Raw genomic sequence first — 22,079 nt, forward strand, 5'->3', positions numbered from 1 at the left:
GCTATATTTATTTCATGATAAGCTTCACTAATCTCCAGGCAGACACGCTGCGCTTGAGTGCAGAATGGATGTAGTAAATAATCCATGATAACCTTAGTGTATATACTTTTCTGTTATTATTCCAAATTTTACTTCATTCTTAATGGGATTTCAGAAGAGCTGCAGTCCAAATGAAGATACGACCTTTGTGAGGTTGTGAGATAGTGACCGATCGCTGTAGGTCAGTTTACAGGAGCTAAATAAGAGTAGGCACAAAGTACCGAAAGAGTCTTACATATTCCGTACAGTATCATAGCTGAGACAACTAACAGTGAAAATCCTAATCATTCATCTAGCTATGATGTGACGTGATATCCCGTGATTCTTGAAATGCATTACACAGAAGCAGGCACAGCTCCTTATTGGTGACATGCGGACAACGTGTCGCACTGAAAAGTGAAAACTTCACATCATGTTATCTCCTGCTAAAAAACGAACTAGAGGGGATTAATATTTATGAGACATCGTGACATTTCCCGATTCAGCGGTGTGCTGCAGTCGCGCACTGTTGGGTCAAGAGTCAAGAAACTTTGTCCTTTCGACCTTAGACCTCATCTCAGGGAGTTTTTCCTCGTCACCTCAAGCTCGGTCATTAGGGATAGATGTTAGAGATAAATAGTAACTTAATTTTTAAAAATTTGATTCTGTTTCTATGATTCTGTAAAGCTGCTATGGGACAATGTACATTGTTAAAAGTGCTATAGAAATAAATAGAATTTTCTAGAATCTAGCCAATGATTTTAGAATTACAACACAAGGAGAAACTCTTTGCACTAAAAATGTTTAGGAGTTCTTTTTGGCGTATTGGTGAATGGATTTCCACATTATTTTTAATTAAGTAGTTAAGGACCCAAAGGCAGGCCCAGACTTTTTGTATTCTCTTTCATATCTATGTCACGTTTCTGTTAAGCGTCCATGATAGTACTGAATTTAAACATTCAGCGCTGTGACCCATTGACATGTTTACACAGTCAGGTGTTGAAAAAGAAAAAAAAAGGCACTTCCGTTTTACACAAGCCCCCGGCTAGTCAAGTAGAAAAGCGGGAAAGGTTAGCACAGGTGTGTGTGTGTGTGTGTGTGTGTGTGTGTGTGTGTGTGTGTGTGTGTGTGTGTGTGTGTGTGTGTGTGTGCGTGCGTGCGTGCGTGCGTGCGTGCGTGCGTGCGTGTGTGTGTGAGTGAGTGAGAGAGAGAGCAAGAGAGAGAGAGAGCGTGGGGGTGGGGTGGGGTTTTTGTATTTGTTGTTTCTTTGTATCACCATGTAACAAATGTCCCCGAAAGGAAAGCAATATCTGACTTTTGAACTTTTAACAGGTCCCCATAAACTTCTTTTTTTATAAACAAAAACCCAAAGACTTCTGGTTACCATGGTTACGCAGATTTTGGTGCAGCATAGCATCAATACATTGTATTATTAGTTATGTCAAATGAAGGTCCTCCCATGGATAGTACGACAAATTTGTGTGTGTGTGTGTGTGTGTGTATGTGTGAGAGAGATGGGAACTGATCATCCTGTTGTCACACACCCACTAAAAATAAAACCCACCTACAGTCCCTGTGCTAAAGAGTACTAATATACTGTAGTATGAGAAAGTAAAATATGAAAAGACAGAAATTGAATCCAGAAAAAGTTTAAAAGTATGTTATCACGTCGTCATCATCATCATCATCAACGTTTTCCCACCCTTTAGATATCCCGTTAAAGATGTTAAATGTAATATAAAAGTGTTCTGAGTAGACGGACCAGGCTGTATAAAAGCACTGCCGGATCATCACTATGGTAGCGGGAATATTTTTATGGCTATGTGCCTACTATCAGGTTATAAAATACACACGGATGTGCATCGGAGAGTAAATAAGTTGCTTACTGTGAGAACACTGTGTCTTCTTCACTAATCAACCGTTTCCAAGTCGACCTGCTCGTTCCTCATTTTATTTAGATTGTTTCTGTTCGCCATCGATTTGTTTCTTCGGCACAATATTTCAAAGGTACGAGGGATATGTCAAACGGCTAGTGTCTATGAATGCTCGTTAGGTATTTATTATGATTTCTTACCCACTGCAGGGCCAGAGACTGGAAAACAATATGTGCTGCTCAATACAAATCAATACACACACACACACACACACACACACACACACAGAGGCTACAGTAAGTAATACACAGTACACAAACATATCATTTGAACTAGCATGTTAACTATACAGTGAAGAAAATTCTCAACATCCACACACACACTATACATATACATATACACTCAGTGCTACTTATTCTGACTCATTTCTGTCTGCTCTTTGGCTAAACTCTTAATCCCCACAGTTAGACACAACCTGACATTTTCTGGGAATACTTTTTGGCGCGCACACACACACAGACACACACACACACACACACACACACACACACACACACACACACACACACACACACACACACACACACACACACACACACACACACACACAGGCCCACTCCACTTTCTAAGCTGTGATTCTTGAGCTTTATTTATTATCTGAAGGCCATCCACACACACACACACACACACACACACACACACACACACACACACACACACACAAAATTCTGTGAAGCAGTGGCTGAGATACCTTTGTGTACAACTGCAACTCTGTTTGGTCCTGAATCTTGTGTATGTACAAACGAAATGTTATAGTATACAAGTTTACTTAAGAGGAAATGGCCGAATTGTATTTCATTATATTTAATAATGATAGCGTGTTAATAAAATGCTACAGATTAGATCGTGAAGGGATTATTTTTTTTAGTGCTTACACTTACATCACATTTATTACATTTGTAACATACAGATGTTAGAGCATCTCTAATACGATCGGTCACGAACGATGTAGTATAATCTATAGTCTCAAATGTATTAACATACTGACAAAGTAAAGGCTTATAATAGCCCAGATTTTAAAAGTGCTCCAATTTTTATTGAACAACCAATCACAGACTTTAAAAGAACGTGTCATACCTAGTAACAGGTTAAGCCCCGCCTCCTCTCTGAAATAAATGTTATTGTCTTTTCCTTGCTCAGTGTTGCTCTGAGATTAGCTCTTAATCTAACATTCCTAGTTAGAAATTTGTACGCTAAATTATAAGCTCTCTGAGATCATTCTTACGATCTTTATGAACGCGGGCCCTAAACTAAGAAAAAATTGCGATCTCAGAGACTTTTATCCTGACATGATTGTTGGTGGTTTGAGTTTCTCCTGGGATTTTCACAGACATCAGTCTCTAGAGGTTGGAGCAGAATGATGCGAAAAACAAACAAATAAAAAGTGACTCAAATTTCTGTGGGTGTTCTCCTGTTAATGAGAGCGGGTGACAGGAAATATCCAGATCGGTTCAAGCTAACAGGAAGCGTATACAGTAATAACTCAAATTATCGACCGAGATAAGCGGAAAAGAATTTCCGAACCTACTAAACCTCAAGCTTTGATATAGATGGACTACAACAGCAGGAGACCATATTTGGTTCCACTCCTGTCCTATCGGAGTCTCCAGTTGGCACAGGATCACTGAAACTGGACGCTTGAAGTTTGGAAAACAACCAGGTGATTTTTTTTTTTAATCTACGGCTGTCCGGTTTTGGCGAGGCTGTGCACAAGTTCTCCTCAGATTCCTGTTCTTGGGTGACAGGAGTTGACCCTGATGTGGTCTTCTGCTGTTGTAGCTTATCTACCTTTAAGGTTTGACGATTTGTGTTCTCAGAGATGCTCGCCTCAGGTGTAAAGAGTGATTATATATATATAGCAGAGTTGTTTTTCCCGCCAGTCTGAGTAAACTCCAGAGACAACTCCAGTTGTGGGTGAAAATCTCAGGAGATCAGCAGTTTCTGAAATATTCAAAACAGCCTGTCTGGCACCAACAATCATGCCACAGCCCAAATCACTGAGATGATATTTTTCCCCTATTCTGATGGTTGATGTGAACATTACCAGAAGCTGTTGTCTGTATCTGCACCGCTGGTACACGATTGGCTGACTTAATAACTGCTTGAATGACTAGGTGTACAATTTGTTCACAATGTATGAGATGGTGGTATTAGCAAAAAAGTTTCTTCATCTCTCCTAAGGTAGAGATGAAGCAATGCTTAAATCCCACTGCACCACTTTCAGAAGGTGCTTGAATAACATATTACATCTTGTGACTTATTGCGATATTGATTGGTATCTTGGCGCCATGGAGTCTGTCTACAAAATAATGTCCTTTGCCCTCAGATATAATAAAAGCTTTTCTTCTCTGTAACATACCAAATCCTAGTATTTTAACTATTACCTGAGTTTCTTCCAAAAAAAAGTCGCAAAAATATATAAATCAACTTAGGAACCAGGTTCAGAATAGCATAAAAGATTAAAAAAAGCAGTAAGCCATCATTTACATATTGTATTACTCATTTGTTTGCTATACATCAGTCTCTCTAGAATTTCACTATTTTGTGATTGCAGAAATGGATGCTAAACTCTGAGCTATTCGGAAGATCTAGCAATTTTTTCAAAATAACTGCAGATTTTCCACAGATTTGGTCACCACAACATGAATTCTGCTAAAGCCTTCTTCGATTCATGGGCGGAACATGGGAACAGCTATCATAGAGAGTAATTATATGTGTCTTCACTGCTAGAAGTTTAAAAGAAGAAACCTGTGCTTGCAATTTTACCAATTCAAGTAGTATTACTAATAAAAATAATACTAAATAAAATAACCAGAAAGAATTCAGGCATAGGACACAGCTGTCTTCATTTGGGAAGCGTTTCTGCTTTTATCGTGGACATTATCCACTCCATGATCCTTCTCCCACTCTGTGTAGAAATGTATTGAATCCAATTCCGATCATTTGCTATAAATCAAAATCTTGATGGCCACGGAGTATTTTTAACCTAGCTCAAATATGGCAACCTCATTAATCAGGCTGTGTGTTGCTTCTCCCCTGAGAATGGGGCAGTATGATTCATACCCCAGTGGGTCTCCATTAGTGCAGTTCCCATTTTTCAACAGTATATAAGAAAATCTAGCAAACTAAACTAAATTAGACAATAGGTGCACTGCCACATGAACCTGGCACAAAGGTAAGAAAGATGAGCAAAAATCAGCAGGATATCTATAGAGCAACATTTTTTAATTAGTTGGTCAGTCATGGCGTTGAAGTTAAACGGCTGATAGAATTGGTGAAACTCATAACCACCTGCCCCAATAAACAAGCTTCCACTGTTGTCAGTCCCTCCAGGATTCCGTGATTTTGTGATTGCAAGACAAAATGAATCTTAAAGTAGATTTTGTGCAGATTTGGGCTAAGACGGCTCATGTCATGTCAACAAAACACGTTCATGAATACAGTGATCATGGAAAGTAATTTTTTAGGGAAGTGGTTAAGGAGTTGGACTACTGAGCTTCTACTGGTCAGGAGTTCGAATCCCAGGGCCACTACGCTGCCACTCGTGGGCCCCTGACCAAGGCCCTTAGCTCTTAATTGCTTGATTGGTCATCTACCAAATGTCATACATGCAAATGGTATCACATGTATACTCAAACCTTCAGGGCTCGGTCTTTAAGGTGTTGGACTACTGATGGGAAGGTTGTGAGTTTGAATCCCAAATCCACCGACTGCCACTCACGGTCTCTTGAGAAAAGGACCTTAGCCCTCAACTGCTCAGTTGTATAAATGAGATAAATGTAAGCTGCTCTGGATAAGAGTGTCTACCAAATGCTTTAAATTTAAATTTAAATATATATATATATATATAAACTGTTCGGTTCTGCTTTTGTCTTGCAGTGTTTGCTCCAGGTTGAACAGATGCACTTTATGTTACTAGGACTAACTTACTTAAGCCCTTGGTGTTGTGCTGTTCTACAGTATGTTTTTGTTCTATGCAGCACCATGGTCCTGGAGAAACATTGTCTCATTTCAGCTATATATGGTTGAAATGACAATAAAAGCTTTTTGACTTGACTCTTGACTTGATATATATGCATCTTCACAGCTAGGAGTTTAAAAGAAGAATTTTATGCTGGCAATTTCGCCAATTCAAAAAGCACAAAAATCTTCTAAATCAGCACTTATGGACTTAACAATAAATAAAAAACTGCAAAAGGCTGGAGGGACTGTTAAATCAAGACCTTGGCAGCCAGGGGGTGTTTTTAAATAAGCCCAAATAAGCTCCATTACTGCGTGTAGCAGTTCCCATTTTTTGAACGCTAACGTATAACGATGTGATAATAACGCTATAGTGCTAAATGGGACGACGAACGCACTGCCCAGAGACTCTTGTGCAAATTGTTGTTCAGTCTATAGAGGAATCTGAATTGTATGAAGTTGTGAGTGAAGACTATATCAAGATTAACATTACTTGAATGGCTGATATAATCGTTAAGGCCCAATAAACTGCACCAATAAACAAAGCCTATATACAAAGCCCAAGCAAACCAAGCCTGAGAAACCTGTGTATATCTGTATCTCTAATTCTGGTGTACTGGATGTGTGCTTAGGAATATGTACCTGAAGCCAAATTCTGAGCATTATGAAGGCTTAAATGTGTGCCTTTAACACTGCACAATACTTTTACCTAAAACATTCAATCAAATACAGAAACATACAAATGAACTACAGAAGATTGGTTAACACATCACAGTAAATCGATGAATTTGTGACGGGCGCATGAAACCAAAATACTCTCTCTTCTCTCGACACGCCACTAATCCGCAGCAGGATTTAATCTACTGGGCTGCAGTAAGAGCCCTTTCTATAAGATCATACTCTTTAAAACTCTGCGGTCTTTATTACACAGGCCTTTGTTTACACCTGCTGTGGATCAAGAATAAATAAAAATAAAAAAAACTCTGACAACATTTTAGTTATAATAGTCAATAAATATAGCTGTAACTGCAAATGCCATCTCAGGGGTCCCTCAGTGGCCAGATATTGATCATTCTGTATCACTGGCAAGACCAAATTAAGTAATACAAGTACAGAAAATGCTTACTTTTGAATTACTCTATAGGCATAGGTGAAGAAAGGCTGAAAAGAGGTTCCTTAACCCCCCGTACCAGTTGTATATACACAGAAGTGCACATTCGCTACCTCAGCTGCATGTATATACACACACATGCTGCTTCCATCACGAACACCACTGTGACAGCAGACATGTAGTCAGTGCTGAGTGGCTGATCGCTGACGCAAGATCCAGTCTGTCCGTGTGGACACGTGTGTGTGTGTGTGTGTGTGTGTGTGTGTGTGTGTGTGTGTGTGTGTGTGTGTGTGTGTGTGTGAGATGGAGGGAGGGAGAGAGAAAGAGAGAGAGCACTTCCACTGCACATTGCATAATGCACTGCATACTTTATATTCTTTATCCTATTAATGCAAGACTGTCCGATGTTTTGCTGTATTTTGTTAACATGATAAAGTATATAAAGTTTCTCAGAAGACGCTTGCAAAACACCATCACATATCTTGCACGTCATATTTCACAAACTCGTATTTGCGAGCAGGGCTATAGTTACGTCCAAAAGTTTTCGTCCCCTTGTTTTCCTCCGGGTCTCTTCACCGCTCTGATAATGCATCATGTCTGTCTGAGTTTAATCCATATTTCAAACCTGATCTGTAAACATTGTAGTGAGTCACCTTTCCCTGGAACACGGTGTAATGTTCCTGGCTGTCCCATTTCCTCCATCTCTTATTCATGCTCTTATTAGCTGTGCCACTACCGGTCATTAGGCATTTCCCCAAGCATGGGAAAGATTCCATGAGTTGTTTGTATTACTCATCAATGATAAAGACATATTGGATTTTTTTTTTTATGAATTTCCCTTTTCTGTTGCTATAAAAAAAAAATCTAAATCTAAACTTGCACGATGGATATAAAAAGTCTATACACCGCAGTAAAATGAAAAAATATACAAATATAAATTTAATAACGTAATTGACATGTATTTATATACGTTTTTGTAATTTAAAATAGGCCACAAAAAAAATACAACATACAAAATTTCAGAGTAAACCAAAAGAAAAGAAGAATTTTATGTCATTTCAAATTAAAGATGGAACATGTTCTGGCATGAAAACCTTTCCACTTAAACAGGGGTATGTAGACTTCTTTTTTTTCCTTTACTCTTTTTAAAGAAACACAAAATATTTCTATCTTCAAGGTAACTAATTAGATCAACCCCGTTTCTGCTGAGATTTCACTGAGATTCCGCAAGTGCTTTATTCCGAAGCATCTACCATTTGAAGGTGTTATCTTCAACCACTAAAATTCTGTGTACGGTTATCAACTCATTTTAGATCAGACTCGTGGCCATAAATACTTTATACTGATTGAACTCCTTTGAAGGGGAATGGAAAAGCAGTGTACTGGTAAAAAAAAAATGGTTAGATCCGCTGTATGATCTAAAACAATGGAATATGAACCAACAGTTTACACGCACAATTCATGCTTCAGATAATAATCTTGCCTGGATACCGAAAACAAGCTGCTACAGTAAACCTGTAGCTCATAAACCAGAGATGGGGGACTCGAGTCATATGACTTGACTCAAGTCAGACCTAAGTTGCAAATTTGAGACTTGAGATTTTCTTGACAAATATTAAAAAAGACTCGACTTGACTTTGACTTGACGTTCATGACTAGAGACTTGCACATGTGTGACTTACTCCCACCTCTGTCATAAACCTTCTCTCATCCCGCATTCAATCCAGTCAGTACTGCTTGCCTTTACTTGCCCTTTATGCTCCTACACCTGCATATGTGACTTACTACTAATCAATAATATCAGAAGAAGGTAAGGTGGGATCCATTTTGAGTTCGCTTCCTTTCAAGGTTTCATACTCATGTGCTCTCTGTGAGTTCTTCTTGTCACAATCACCTCGATTGCTCGTGATGGATTAAACCTATTTATCTGCTTGGTCACAACGTCTACGACCTCAAAGTAAATGAAACTGAATGGCAGAACAGAACAGAAGGGATAGATTGTGACTGAGTGACTTCTAGACATAGAACAGAAAGAGAGGATTCATAAGCAACATAATGAACAGCACAAACACTGGCCTTTGTGGGAACGACAATGTAGCCGGTGTATACAAGCTATTGAAGGGCCAGACCAGAGAAACATGATTGTTCTTCTTGTTGTTCTGCGTCGAGTAACCGAGCCAACAATATGAGATCTGAGTAAATACAAGAAAGAAAAAACAAGCGGAAAAGGGGAAAAAACTAAACGGTTTGCAATGATTGGGGATCTCTGCAAAGGGAAAGAGAGAGAGCGAGAGCGAGAGCAAGAGTGTGTGAGAGAGAGAGAGAGAGAGAGAGAGAGAGAGAGAGAGACAGTACTCACCAGGTCGTGATTAGTTGAATTGGAATCATCTTCAGGGAAGGGGATGTAAATAGCTAAGGCCACGCAGTTGGCAAAAATAGACAGCAATATAAAGATATCAAAGGGTCTGGAAAAACACACGGTTAAGGAACATACACTCGGTACACAACAACTTTCAAAAGAATATTTTGTTCTGGACTAGAAAACAGACAAGAACATAGATATTCAAATGCATTCCTAATTAATCCTCCTTTCACAGATGTAATACTGGTAGGTCTAGTTTATCGGCTAGTCCAATTCACATGTTTTTACCATAATCTATTTGTAATATAATCCTATGGAAAAACTGCAAAAAAATAAAAAGGACATCTAACGACGCTATGCTAAATAATACAGTGCTACAAGAGCTGGAAGACATCTTAGTAATATTATTCTGTCATCAAAATTCACTACCTTCCTTTCCTAACTGCAAGATTATGGTTGAATTATTTCGTTAGTTTGTCAGAATGATGTCACTGAGAGCTGATGGAAGCTGAAGGAAGGATACTTCCACTCCACCAGACTGATGCAGGCCCTGCGTATGGGGTTGTTGAGGGTGAGGCAAAAGAGTGCCCGCGGTGGCCTGCTATTGGTGGCACTTCCCTGCTTCTTGCTCTTGGCATACTGCTGCCTCTTCCTCTGAGACAGCGAGCCTATTGGAGCGCTGTCCGATGTACTTATGGTCTGGATGCCGTCGACCCTGGCGTTTCTCGCCGCAGTGATCGCAGCTTGCCAGGACAGAGCGCCAGACTGGGGGAGTGACTGTCTGGAGAGGGAGGGGCTTTCTGACCAGAGGGGAGGAGCATCGCCAGAGGAAGGGGCCCGTGTGCTGATAGCATAGCTTGCCCCTGCGGATTAGAGGAAACACACTTAAGGTTATAATACAGACTTTATACAGAGTATAAGATATGAAGCTTATTACAAAATGACATGGACGCAGCTTGTTCTTATATATGTATCATTTGTTGACAGTATTACTGCACTGCTTTCACGCAAACTTTTTGTATTTATGCATTTATGCAGCATGCTTAACTGAAACAAAGAGAAAAAGAGACTGAAGGAATCAATATATAGTGTCATGTGAAAAAAGCAGAGCTGGAACTGGCAGAGCGCTTTCCAGGTCACTTGATCTGCCACTTGCTGCTAAAAGAACCAAGCAGCATATCACAGACCAGCGTTAGTGTTTAATAACCGTATTTTGTCATTTCTTTTTAACCCCCACCCCAAATACAGTCATTTCCAACGTCAAGCCGATTCTCATCCAGCAGCTAGAAGGGTTTGAAGGCTAACACGTGCTTTCTCGGCGACACGTGCAGCTACTGCATCTTTTTCATACTGCTGCTCTCAGCCGAACTACACTCTTCTACGCTCTTACATGAGCTGGCAGACTGGCTAGTGTCGCTCTGATAAATGGGGGAAGAGAGAGAGAGAGAGAGAGAGCAAGTGAGAGAGCACAGAGAGAGAGGAATGCCGTGGTTATGTTCTCTTGGACTCCAGCCACACAAATAGCTATAGCTTCATAAGGATTTGCCATCCTCCCAATCGAGTATCCACCATCTCCGTCGGTTCCGTCGACATGCATGCGGTTCCTTGTGCTTTATTTGTACAAAATCACACACCCACTCAGGTACACTTCATGATGTAAATCAAATCTAGAAACACTTTAGATGAAATGTTCTTGGCACGCTACAAGACTATCGCAAGAACTATTAATATCAGCTCGAAAAGAAGTGTTTGGACAAAGCCGATCTCCTTGACAACGCCTCGCAAACAGCAGCTTTGAGGACAGCAAGTATGCTCCGCATAGAAATGATATGAAAGTGTAGGATTTAAATTAGACTGTGGTAACTGGCTGAGGTAAATTAATGGCAGAAAAAACACTGGTGTATTCCAGTGACATAAGAGTATCTGGATTATGTCCGGGTCAATAATCACAACAGTGCTGCCATGGACACTTTTAAACATTCTCATTACCTCTACACTGCATACTCAAACAAATGCATCAATACGACTCGACTTGGATGCTAGTCGGCTTGCGTCCAATGAGAACAGGTACAAGTCTATAGGATGCCTTCCAAAACCATTGGCAGCCTTTCATGCATGATCACATGCAATCAATTCAAATTTCCAATTTAAAAAAAAACATTTATTTGTGGCACAAGACAAATGTGCACACATAATACATAGATAGAAGCATTTGGTTGTCACATATACTCTACATTACAGCTTGTGCTGCACGATTAATCATATCGCAATCGCAATCGCGATATCAAGCCTGTGCGATTATATGACACAAAATGCTACGATTTTATGAAATAAATAAAGAATAAATAAATGCATGTGTGGACATGACAACCCATTCTCTCAGAAAGCTGTTTGCCTATTTCATACACTACACCGCTATCCACTAATAATAATAATAAAAAAAAGACCGGTGAATTTCAGTTTAGGCAGTGGCACGTGTGGCGCGTATGGTCATGTCGTGCCTTTTTCCGGTTTGTAGCGCGGAACGGGTGAAGATTTGTATAAAATAAAAACTAAGATAAAATCTCTCTTCATTTTCGTCTACAATTGTCTCTGCTTTTTCATCAGCTGTTACGCCTTTAAAGTAAAATATTCAGAATGAGTTTGCGGCTTCGCGCTGTTGCATACGTTACAGGTTTCATACGCCTGTGGCTGCAACACGAAACTGCTGAACAATTCCCAGTCAGCAAGTTTCTTTTGGCCCAGATTTGGGCCAGATAAACAGCTGAGCTGTGGCCCAGATTAGTTTGTGTGTGTGCAGGTCAGGATATGGCCCACATCTCCTTTGCCAAAACTGAACCATGGTTGAGTATGGTTGAGTTTTGTTAAAGTCTAACGGCCCATATGTGCCCCACATGCAGCTGACAGTATGTAAAAGTCTTATTACCTCAAAGGTAAATGAAACACTCAACAACAAATGTATTCAAAACAATTTACTTTCGACAAGTGTTTAAATAATTACAGCTTTAAGAATACATTTAAGAATAAATACTATAAATACTCAGTTGTACTTAATAATTTAAGTGGAATTCAGTTGAAAACATTAAGAAGAAATATTATTGATAACATTCAAAGAGTCTTAGACTATTTATTTTTTTACACCAAAATTTGTGTGTTAAACGCATGTATTAATGTTAGGTTCAACTCTGACAATAATAAAAATCACAGAAAAAAAAATCAGAGTAACTTGTACAGAGAACTTTTCTACAGAGAACAGCCCTCCTTCAAAGGTTATTTGGTTTACATTTTCTTACAATGTCCATGATGAAAATTTGAAGAGAAAAGTCTCACAAAAGTCTTACAGAGTAAATCTGTAAGAAAAAATCAAAAACAAAATCTGTTGTAAAAAAGGAAGCAGGGTTAAAAGCAGGCAGGCTACATAGTGATATCAGGCAGAATTTCAGATATTAATACAAGTGCAGTTTTCTTAGTTAAAATTATTTAAATCATAAGCACATCATATACACACATATATACGTACGTGTGTGTGTGTGTGTAGATATATATATATAAGGCTACACTAACTTGTGGGAACATAAAAGTATGAAAAATTTGAAGCACTGTTTTTTTGATATCTTTCTTATGATAGTAATTGTCATATTTCTTATTATTTGCATCTTTGCTTATTTTAATAACAAAGATAAAATAATAAGCAATATGACAATTACTGTAATAAGTGAGAATTAAAAACAAGAAGAGTTTATTATATACTATATGTCTACATAGTAAGCCAAAAGTTATGGTATTATTTAAAATGGCAAAAGTGGACACCAAAATTTTATGCATGATGTAATGATGCCAGTCTTGAATCAAATCAGTTCATGTATGTGTGCATTGTCTACAAACAGTGTGTCCAATGAATGCAGTCATTAATAAACAAATATTCACATGACAAAGACCAAATCAATAAATGTTATTTTTTTCTTTGCGTCTTTTCACCGATTAACGTTATAGATAAACGCCTCCAGCTCTGACTGATGTGCACGCTGAGCGTACCAGTGCTTCTCCGTACAAATAAAGCAGACAGCTGATGAGGCACTTTTGAAAGACTACAGCGCACGTGCGTAAAAGCAAAGTAAAATAAAACGCTCTTGGATCAAAGTGATAAATATTTTTCTGCATTTTAACGTAATTTTTATTGTTTATTTATGAAAGTAAAAATTATACTTTTAGTTTTAGGGTGGTAAGATTAAAGTCAGGGGGCTGAAGCTACCCTAAAAAAGGTCTAGAGCCGCCCCTGCACATGACATACAATACTTTGTGTACATACTGTTGATTTATAGCCAAAAACATTGGAATTTAAAACGGCAAACCAGCAGACCCCTAGCGTACATTAAACTGTTGTTAAACTGAGGAAAATATTAGCTAATTTGACCCCTTCCTCCTTGTCCCCTTTAAACTAATAACTAAACACTTAATAACATGCAATATTGACACATAATGCTGCATATTTCAATTATATGACTTTAAAGTGCCAGTCACTTACTTGAACATAGCCTACATAGTCGTGAGGAAAGCAGAAATGCCAAATTTGCACCGTAGTCTCAGTCCACCAATTGGAGGGAAAGTGCATAGCAACCTGAGGTGTGGAACGGCGGATGTCTACCGACCTTGATTTCAGAATTTCTGTGTTTTTCCATGTATAAGCCAAATGTTTACCACAAGTCGGTGTTTCTCACTGTGTGCCATAGCTCAACCACATATGGTTCTCATGTGTTCGTTGTTATCTGTGCTGAGTTGTGAACCATTTGTGAGCTTTTCCCGCCGATTCTAAAGTTATGGCAAAACAAATATGGCCACAATTTGGCCCATATTTGTTCAGCCATGCCACATCTAGGCCATATGTGCTAGATAATACCCACATGTGGCCCAAACGTAATTGCTATCTGGGCTTCCGCTAAAGAAAATAGTGCGCTCCGTGTCTGCGGTTAGAATCTTGTGTGTCCATGGCAACACTCTGTTTTTCATGGCAACGGTGTGTTATAGTTAGCAGCGGTCTGTTATCAAGAAATAAAATAGTGTGTGCGTCGAAAAAATTTGTCCACACGCCGCTCAAAAATAAATTAATAAAAAAGTCCTGAGCACAAGTCCACCGTCTAGGCGGCTTTATTATATTTCCTGTCGCTGCGCAGGCGCTTTTATTGTACATGACAGCTTATGTCCCGATGACCGGTCTTTGCATTACTATTAAAAGCAGTATCAATAAAGTAAAAAATGTGATGTGCAGTCAAGTTCGAGTGTATGCACTGTTTAAACGAGTGTTCTCAACTTCTCACTGATACTTTTGTGATTCGTGGAGTTTTGACAAGTTTTATAGCCTTGATATTGTTTCTTATTCAAAAGTGATGACAGAAAAAACTCTTTACCCCCAACCTGAAACCTCTTCCCCTGTCACAATCACATCATAATCAAAAGTAATAATAATTAGGCTTAAAAGCAAATGTATATGTAAGGGAATCAAGTTTAATAATTACATGTAATATTGCTCCTAATATCAATAATGGTGTGTGCAATACCATGTATAATTTGTATTAAGTTGGTAATTTACTTATATATATATACACACACACACACACTCATACACACACACTCACACACACACACACACACACACACACACACACACACACACACACACACACACACACACACACACACACACACACACACACACATATATATACATATATGAGTTTAGAAATACAAATTTCAGCATTTTGACCCAGGAGCATGCTACCCCATGCACACGGATCTGGTGGACATTGGAGGGGACTGAAATTGTCCGGAATAATAATGAATAATATTGCAAAAGTTCGTCAAAGATGTAGAACAATTTGTAAGAAATTACAGAAATTGCACCCAAATTCCACTCCAAGGTAGACATCTAAAAGAGCTCATTCCCAAAAAGGTTCAAGTATCATAAGGTAATAAGTTTAGGACTCTAAACATATAAACTTGATTCATTTATAAATATGGGAACTCCAGCAGGACATAAAGGATCACCCTGAACAAAGGGTTCACGTGACCACGATTACCATTTACAGTGACCATTTGGTTAATAACTGTAACAAAAAAAACCAAGCCAAGGTCTGCGTGACCACGGTGACTACGATTACCATTTAAAGGGACTATTTGACTGATAATAATTGTAACAACAACAAGACAAGGTATACGTGACCGTAATTAACATTTAAAGACATCTGGCTAAATAAAAAGGATTTGCTCTGGGTTCTGACCGACTCCGACGAACCCAAAGTACGCCATGTATTTTGTCACTGCCATGCTGGAATAAACTTCTTGTTCTTTATTAAGATCTTCAACATCGTCTTATTTTTACACTAAGCGTTTTTATTTCTTACATCGGCGAGCCACCCAGCGAGGATTCCAAAAAAAAAAAGTGGGGAAAGGTAAGAAAAGCGGTATTTTCTTCCTTTACGCTTTTTTTTTAATTCAGGGAACCCCTTCGTTTAAAAAAACCTAGAAAAGAAATTAGAGAAGAAGTTTTAGTGTAGAAGTATAGAACATATAGTTTACTGATCATATGCAGTAGGAGTAATTATATAAATTCTAACGAAACTGAATTAACCCGACGCAGTGTGGTGACAGAGTTGTATGTGAATTGTTGTTTTTAAAGTAACTGAAGCAAAGTGCTTAAGCTGATAGGTTTCTAAAGTAACTGAAACTTGTTGTGTGTTTGTTATAATTCTGATAAGATTCTAAAGTAACTGAAATTTGTTGTGTGTTTGTTATAATTCTGTTAAGATTCTAAAGTAACTGAAACAGCCCAAAGCAGTGAGGCAGTTGAATTCTAGCTAAAAGTGTTTCTAAAGTAACTGAAACAGTGATAGTGTAAGGAGCCCAAAGCACCGCGGCTCTGTAGAGTTTAAAGCAATAACCCGAGGTAGTGTGGTGTTGTCTGACAGACTGTAACAGTGGTTTAAACTTACGTTTTAAGTCCATGTACTGTGGTTAAGTAAACGGTTAGGCTTTGATGCAAAGAAACCCGACGTACTGTGGTTTTGTCCGAGGTACTGTGTTAAACTAACGGTTTAAGTCCAAAAGTGATGTGGCAAAGAAGAATATATATAACAAAAACCTGACATACTGTAGTTTTGTCCGTGTTACATTTTAAACTGTTTTTGAGTTGTGAGTGTTATTGTTTGTGAGTGTTACTGTAGTTACTGAACTTGAGGCCAGACGGAGTGTGTCTGTGTCCGAAGCAGCGAGACTTTTGAGTTCAAAAGCCCGACGTATTGGTGCTGTTTTGTTCATTTGTGTCTGAAGTACTGGAGCTGTGAATAAATAGACTAACGGTTAACTAGATAGCGTATAGTCACAGAAACTGTGTAAAGTTTAAAGACTAAGATTTAAGGAAAGCTGTGAGTTTCTAAAAATGGAACAGTTGATTGTTAAGTACATCGCTAAACACGGTTCTCAGGTAATGTTTGATGGAATAGAGAACATCGTGAATAAACCATATGAGTGGGCTATTTCTAAGTTTGAAAATTACCCTAAAATGCCCAAGAACAAAAAAGGACAGATTGCCAATGCATTGCAAGCAGTTCTTGCATTGTATAAAGTCACTAGAAAGACTTTAAATGCATTAGAGGCTGAAAACGAGCAACTGCAATCTCGACTAGATGATGGGATAATCTCTGAAAGAGATTACAAGACTAGTGAGATAATCTGGAAAGAAGAAAAGATTAGGATGCAGAATGAAATTGTACACCTTAGAATTAACAACAGCATGCTTAGTTCATCTGTGGAAACATTGTTCAAAGATTTAGAGGAATCAAAGTCTGCTTGTCAATTCCTGTTAAAAAATTTCACAACTGAAATTAGCACCAGTAAGACATCTGAATGTGTTATGTGGAGTAATCAAGTTCCTGACGTTAGACAGTGATGAGAACTCAGAAAGAGATTCTCAGTCAGTCAGCAGTCAATACTCTGACAGTACAGTTAAGTTCCCCATGGCTCCAGTTCGCTTGACTACGACTATGCGGGCTAATGAAGAAGAGGAGGAACCAATGACCTCTACTATGGTCAGAGGATTTAATCCCAATGAGCTAGAAGCTGTGATTAAAAGTATTGGTAAATTTGATCCTGCCAAACAAGATCAATTAGATTTTCTTAAAGTTCTGGAGCAATATGCAGACATTTACAAATTCACAGATGGTGATGTGTGTGTGCTGTTAATTGTGTGTTTGCCTGACACTTTGTCTGGAGCGTTAAATCAGAAAGTCAAAACTAAAACTGCCAATAAGTTAGAGAGGAAACAGGCACTGCTTGAAGTCCTAGGAGTGACGTCCATTAACTGGGAAAAGATATCTGATGTGCGCATGAGGAAAGGAGAGCATCCAGTAGCATTTTCAGAGCGATTATTGGAGGCATTCAAAACTTTCAGTGGCAATCCTGACATCACTCAGGACAATGTGATCCACCTACCTGTTCTGCTGTGACAGTTTGTAACCCACTTATCTGAATATAATCTGATATCAACACCAATGCAAAGAAATCTCATGCTGTATCAGTGGTAGGTGTTAGAAAGCCCTACCAGAATAGTGGCCACAAGGTGTCTTGGAAAAATGAGAACTACTGCTGGTGATCAGGAGGAAAGACCACCTCCTGTCAACCCTGATAACCACACAGTGTGTTATTCATGTGGCAAGGAGGGATATATTTCAAGGGAATGCAAATTTTCCCTTAAGAAAACAGGCCCCAAAGGTGATCAGCATCAATTACAAGCCACAGCAAACAGGTTAAGCAAAGAGAATGAGAGACTGCGTTTTCATATGGAAAAACAAAACTCTCAAACCAAATCTTCTTCAGCATAGGATTCCCAGGCCTCTATAACACATGTAGCACCCCTGTTGAGAGACAGACACGGTAGACCAATTGTAAACGTTGCTGTTGGAGGCCGAAGCAATGATCGGTTGGTGGATTCTGGTGCTTCATTAACAATTCTTCATTCAGATAATCCCTCACAGAATGGTAAAAAAAACACACTGACGCTAGAAGGTTTTAATGGAACGATTTCTCTAGCATCACAGACGGATAAAATGTCATTTCAAATAGGCAAAGACTTGTGCACCTGTAGTGGCCTCCACACCGGATGTGTTAGCATCTCTCTTAACAGAGGCTAGTTATTACTCATCTCTTGAGGTGTCTAATGGGTTCTGGTCTATCCCATTACACCCAGAGTGTCAATACAAGTTTGGAGAGTGTCTAGTGCCAGACTAGGCAGCTGGACATTAGATTTAGGATCTGTGTACAAACCCAACTCAATGCTACCCCGAACACTCTTGTATGAAGGAACGCCACACACTTGTGAAAATGAACACACTCGGTCTCCTGGGAGTGTTTTTGATGTAAAGGCTATTGAAGGAGCTGTGTATGTTTATGTTGATGGTTCTAGATACTGGCGAGATGGACAATACCATACTGGCTTTGCCATTCATTCTGATAGAAGAGATTTCCTGTATAAATGTCAGGCTCAGTTTTCGGTACAAAAAGCAGAAGTAACAGCGGTACTACAGACGTTAAAGGTCATCCCTGATTCAGACTTGAATATCTATACAGATTCGGCATTTGTTGTGAATTCCCTCACAGAGTATTTTCCAATTTGGCAGAAAAGTGGTTTTACTAGTGCGGATGGTCAACCTTTGGTACATTGTGGCCCAATTCAAGCTTTGTGGTCAGCTGCGAAGAATAGTACCCAAAAGATTGCATCGTTGAACGTCAAAGCCCACCAAAAGAAAGGGACAGACAAGCATGGTGGAAATTTGACGGTTGATGGGCTAGCAAAGAAGGCTGCTGTGGAAGGAACGACATTTTCAGAAATCACGGAGCAAGAAGTAATTGCAGCCATTAACATTAGAGAACCAGTTGATCTGAAAAGAGCTCAACACAGTGACCCATTAATAACAGAAGCAATCAGAATTAAGAAAAATGAACAAAAGATTGTTGTTGGTCCATTTTCCCAGTATGATACACATTTGCTGGTACATGATATACTGTTGTATAAAGGAAAGGACACTCCAGTGTGGGTTCCATCTACAGGATAGCAGACTGATATTTTGTATCATATCCACAATCAGGGGGGACACTTAGGTGTAACAAAAGTGAACGGAAATATGTTCTGGTGGCCAGGAATGGATAAGGATGTGAAAGATTACTGTGCAAATTGTTTAACATGTGCTCAAATTAACCCATCATCGGTTAAAAAGAGTTTGCTGAAGGCCCATGGACAAATCTTCAGATTGATTATATTGGTCCTCTACCTGCAGCAAAAGGTGGATATAGGTATAGGTATATTCTAGTGGTTATTGACACATTTAGCAAATGGATTGAGGCATTTCCTATCAAGTCTGACACAGATCCAACACTGCACGAGTACTGTGGGATCAAATTTACTGTAGATTTGGCCTCCCTCTGAGTTTGGAAAGTGATAGAAGTAACCATTTCACTGGGAAAATTCACACGGATTTTGCGAAACTGCTTGGAATAAAGCATCGTCTTCATATAGCAATATAGCACACCACCCACAATCCTCAGGAGGAGTAGAGAGATCAAACCCTGCCTGACAGCCCTGAGGAAAATGGTGTTGGAGAATTGGGCTCAAAACCTTCCAAGTATATTAATGTCAGTAAGGGGAGTCATCCACAAAAGCACAGGATATAGTCCCCATGAGTTGATGACAGGAAGGAAAATGAGGCTGCCTGAACATCTTTTCGATGAAATCCCCAACCTGATGATTGAAGGGTGGACATCCGAAACATTTTTGAAGAATATGTGTTGCTCTTTACCTGCTATGTGCAACCAAGCTGCACAGCAGATTGGACTCAGTCAAAGATACAACAAGATGTATTATGATCAGGATGTACACAATCATAAATTTGAGCTTGGTGATGTAGTCATGGTAAAGAATTATCATCATGAGGGTCCTTGGATTTTAATTGGGCAGGCTACAAAGTCTGTCATAAAGCTAAAAACAGACAACCAGTGAAGAAATGGTTCCACATTGATCAACTGAAACCATACAAAGGTGCAGATGGCACTCATACAGAGCCATTGCTAAGACAAAGTTAAAGCTGAATATCTTATTAGGACCAAGTTAAGAAAATGTGTCCTATACTGTGGGGGAAGGGGGGGGGGGGTGTTTCTGTGTGTGCCTGTGCAAGTTTTTGTTTGTGTGCATTGTTTGTGTGTGTGCCTTTGCATGTTTTTTTTGTGTGTGCTTTGTTTTTCAGAATTTCCTGACCAAAAGGAAAGATGTAGCGATGGGTCTAAGCTGTGGTCCTTCCGATGATTATAATGATGCAAAAGTGTCCCGACCAGCAACCAGCTCCTCCTTCTGGCATGATGACGAGACCATATCCAGGGGTGCTGATCAACAACCTCCAATGGATCCACGTTCCAGTACTAGCCAATCTAACTACGTGGTCTCCAGATTTGGAAGAGAGATGCCGGCGAGAGAGTGTAACCGAAATGTACAAAGATCTTCTGACAACGGCCTTCCTGAGATACCACGGCGGTGTAGCTACCAGCTCATCCACAGAGCAGATGCTGGAAGAACATCCAAAAGAACACATGCAGGGTAGCTCTTGTAGATGGAAGCTGTTAGGATTTGTTGACAGTATGCTTGGATCCACTAGAACGGGTTTGGGTATATCCAATTGGATAAGTGCTCAGGAGCTTAGACAAAATTAACTCAAACTAAAAGCTCTCATCGGACAGCAGGTTCTGCAAACAGATGCCTACCTGCAAGAGGGACTATGCGAAGAAAAGGAAACTGTCCAGGATGTACACGCTATTGCATCCGCACTCTCCATCATAGCTCAACATACAAAAAAGGCATTCGATACTATGCAGAGACAGTTATACTGCTCACAGTTTGCCTCCATTAAGCATCAGGAAATCACCCAAATACTGAATGAAGTATTGGCCGGAAAGGTCCCGCCTACTGAGGAGGTCTTTATGAAGTGGTTTGGACTCAAAGACTGTTTTAACTCTACCTCACACAATTTAAAGACTTTTATGGATAAATTGGGTAAATGCAAATTGCCTATCCCATACAGTTACATCATCCAAATGGCTTTGTCAGGATTTCTTCTCATCCTATTCCTGCTGGATTTTATAGCCCTTTGGATTATAGTCCTTTAATGGAAGGTATACACTTGCCATTCACTCGCCGTGGTGGTGAGCCATCAAAATCCACCAACCGAGTTCCACCCATTCAGATCTTGAGGTGGTGGAATGAGACTGTGATCAATAAACCTAAGGACACTTCTTGGGCCTGCTCGGCCGGTAATAGTTTTGAGAGATTTGGTTGTTTTATGAGACAAATGTATGCTATGCTTTTGACTATTTCTGTACCAGTTTTTCAAAAGAGCAAATGTTTGAAAGGATCCTGAGTGTGGACAATCTGGGAATATTACAGGAAAATGTGTTAAAGGAGAGAAGGAATCTACCCAGATTTATCGCACAGCAACCATAAGGAGAATGGCGAGGATTGAACACAGAGTGTTGTGACAAAACTCCATTTGGTTTTATTTGTGTGTGATGCCTTGGAAAAACAACCATTATGTGGGGCACCCCAAACTAATTATGAGGCTTGTGAAATCAATCTAACGCATGTCCACAATAATTTTACAAG

The 22,079-nt window shown here is 39.4% G+C and overlaps 1 protein-coding gene across 36 annotated transcripts in view; it reads right to left on the reverse strand.

Annotated features, from left to right (window-relative positions):
• Positions 1 to 22,079, reverse strand: part of cacna1db (calcium channel, voltage-dependent, L type, alpha 1D subunit, b) — a 116,954-nt gene that overhangs the window by 84,581 nt on the left and 10,294 nt on the right. For all 36 annotated transcript variants that reach the window (XM_047800048.1, XM_047800067.1, XM_047800050.1 and 33 more), the window contains 2 exons: positions 9,909 to 10,248; positions 9,383 to 9,488 (listed from right to left, as the gene is read on the reverse strand). In XM_047800048.1, the coding sequence (XP_047656004.1) occupies positions 9,383 to 9,488; positions 9,909 to 10,248 (446 nt within the window). The remainder of the gene's footprint in view (positions 1 to 9,382; positions 9,489 to 9,908; positions 10,249 to 22,079) is intronic.

Source organism: Tachysurus fulvidraco, chromosome 14, assembly GCF_022655615.1.
Source record: "Tachysurus fulvidraco isolate hzauxx_2018 chromosome 14, HZAU_PFXX_2.0, whole genome shotgun sequence".
Lineage (NCBI taxonomy): Eukaryota > Metazoa > Chordata > Actinopteri > Siluriformes > Bagridae > Tachysurus > Tachysurus fulvidraco.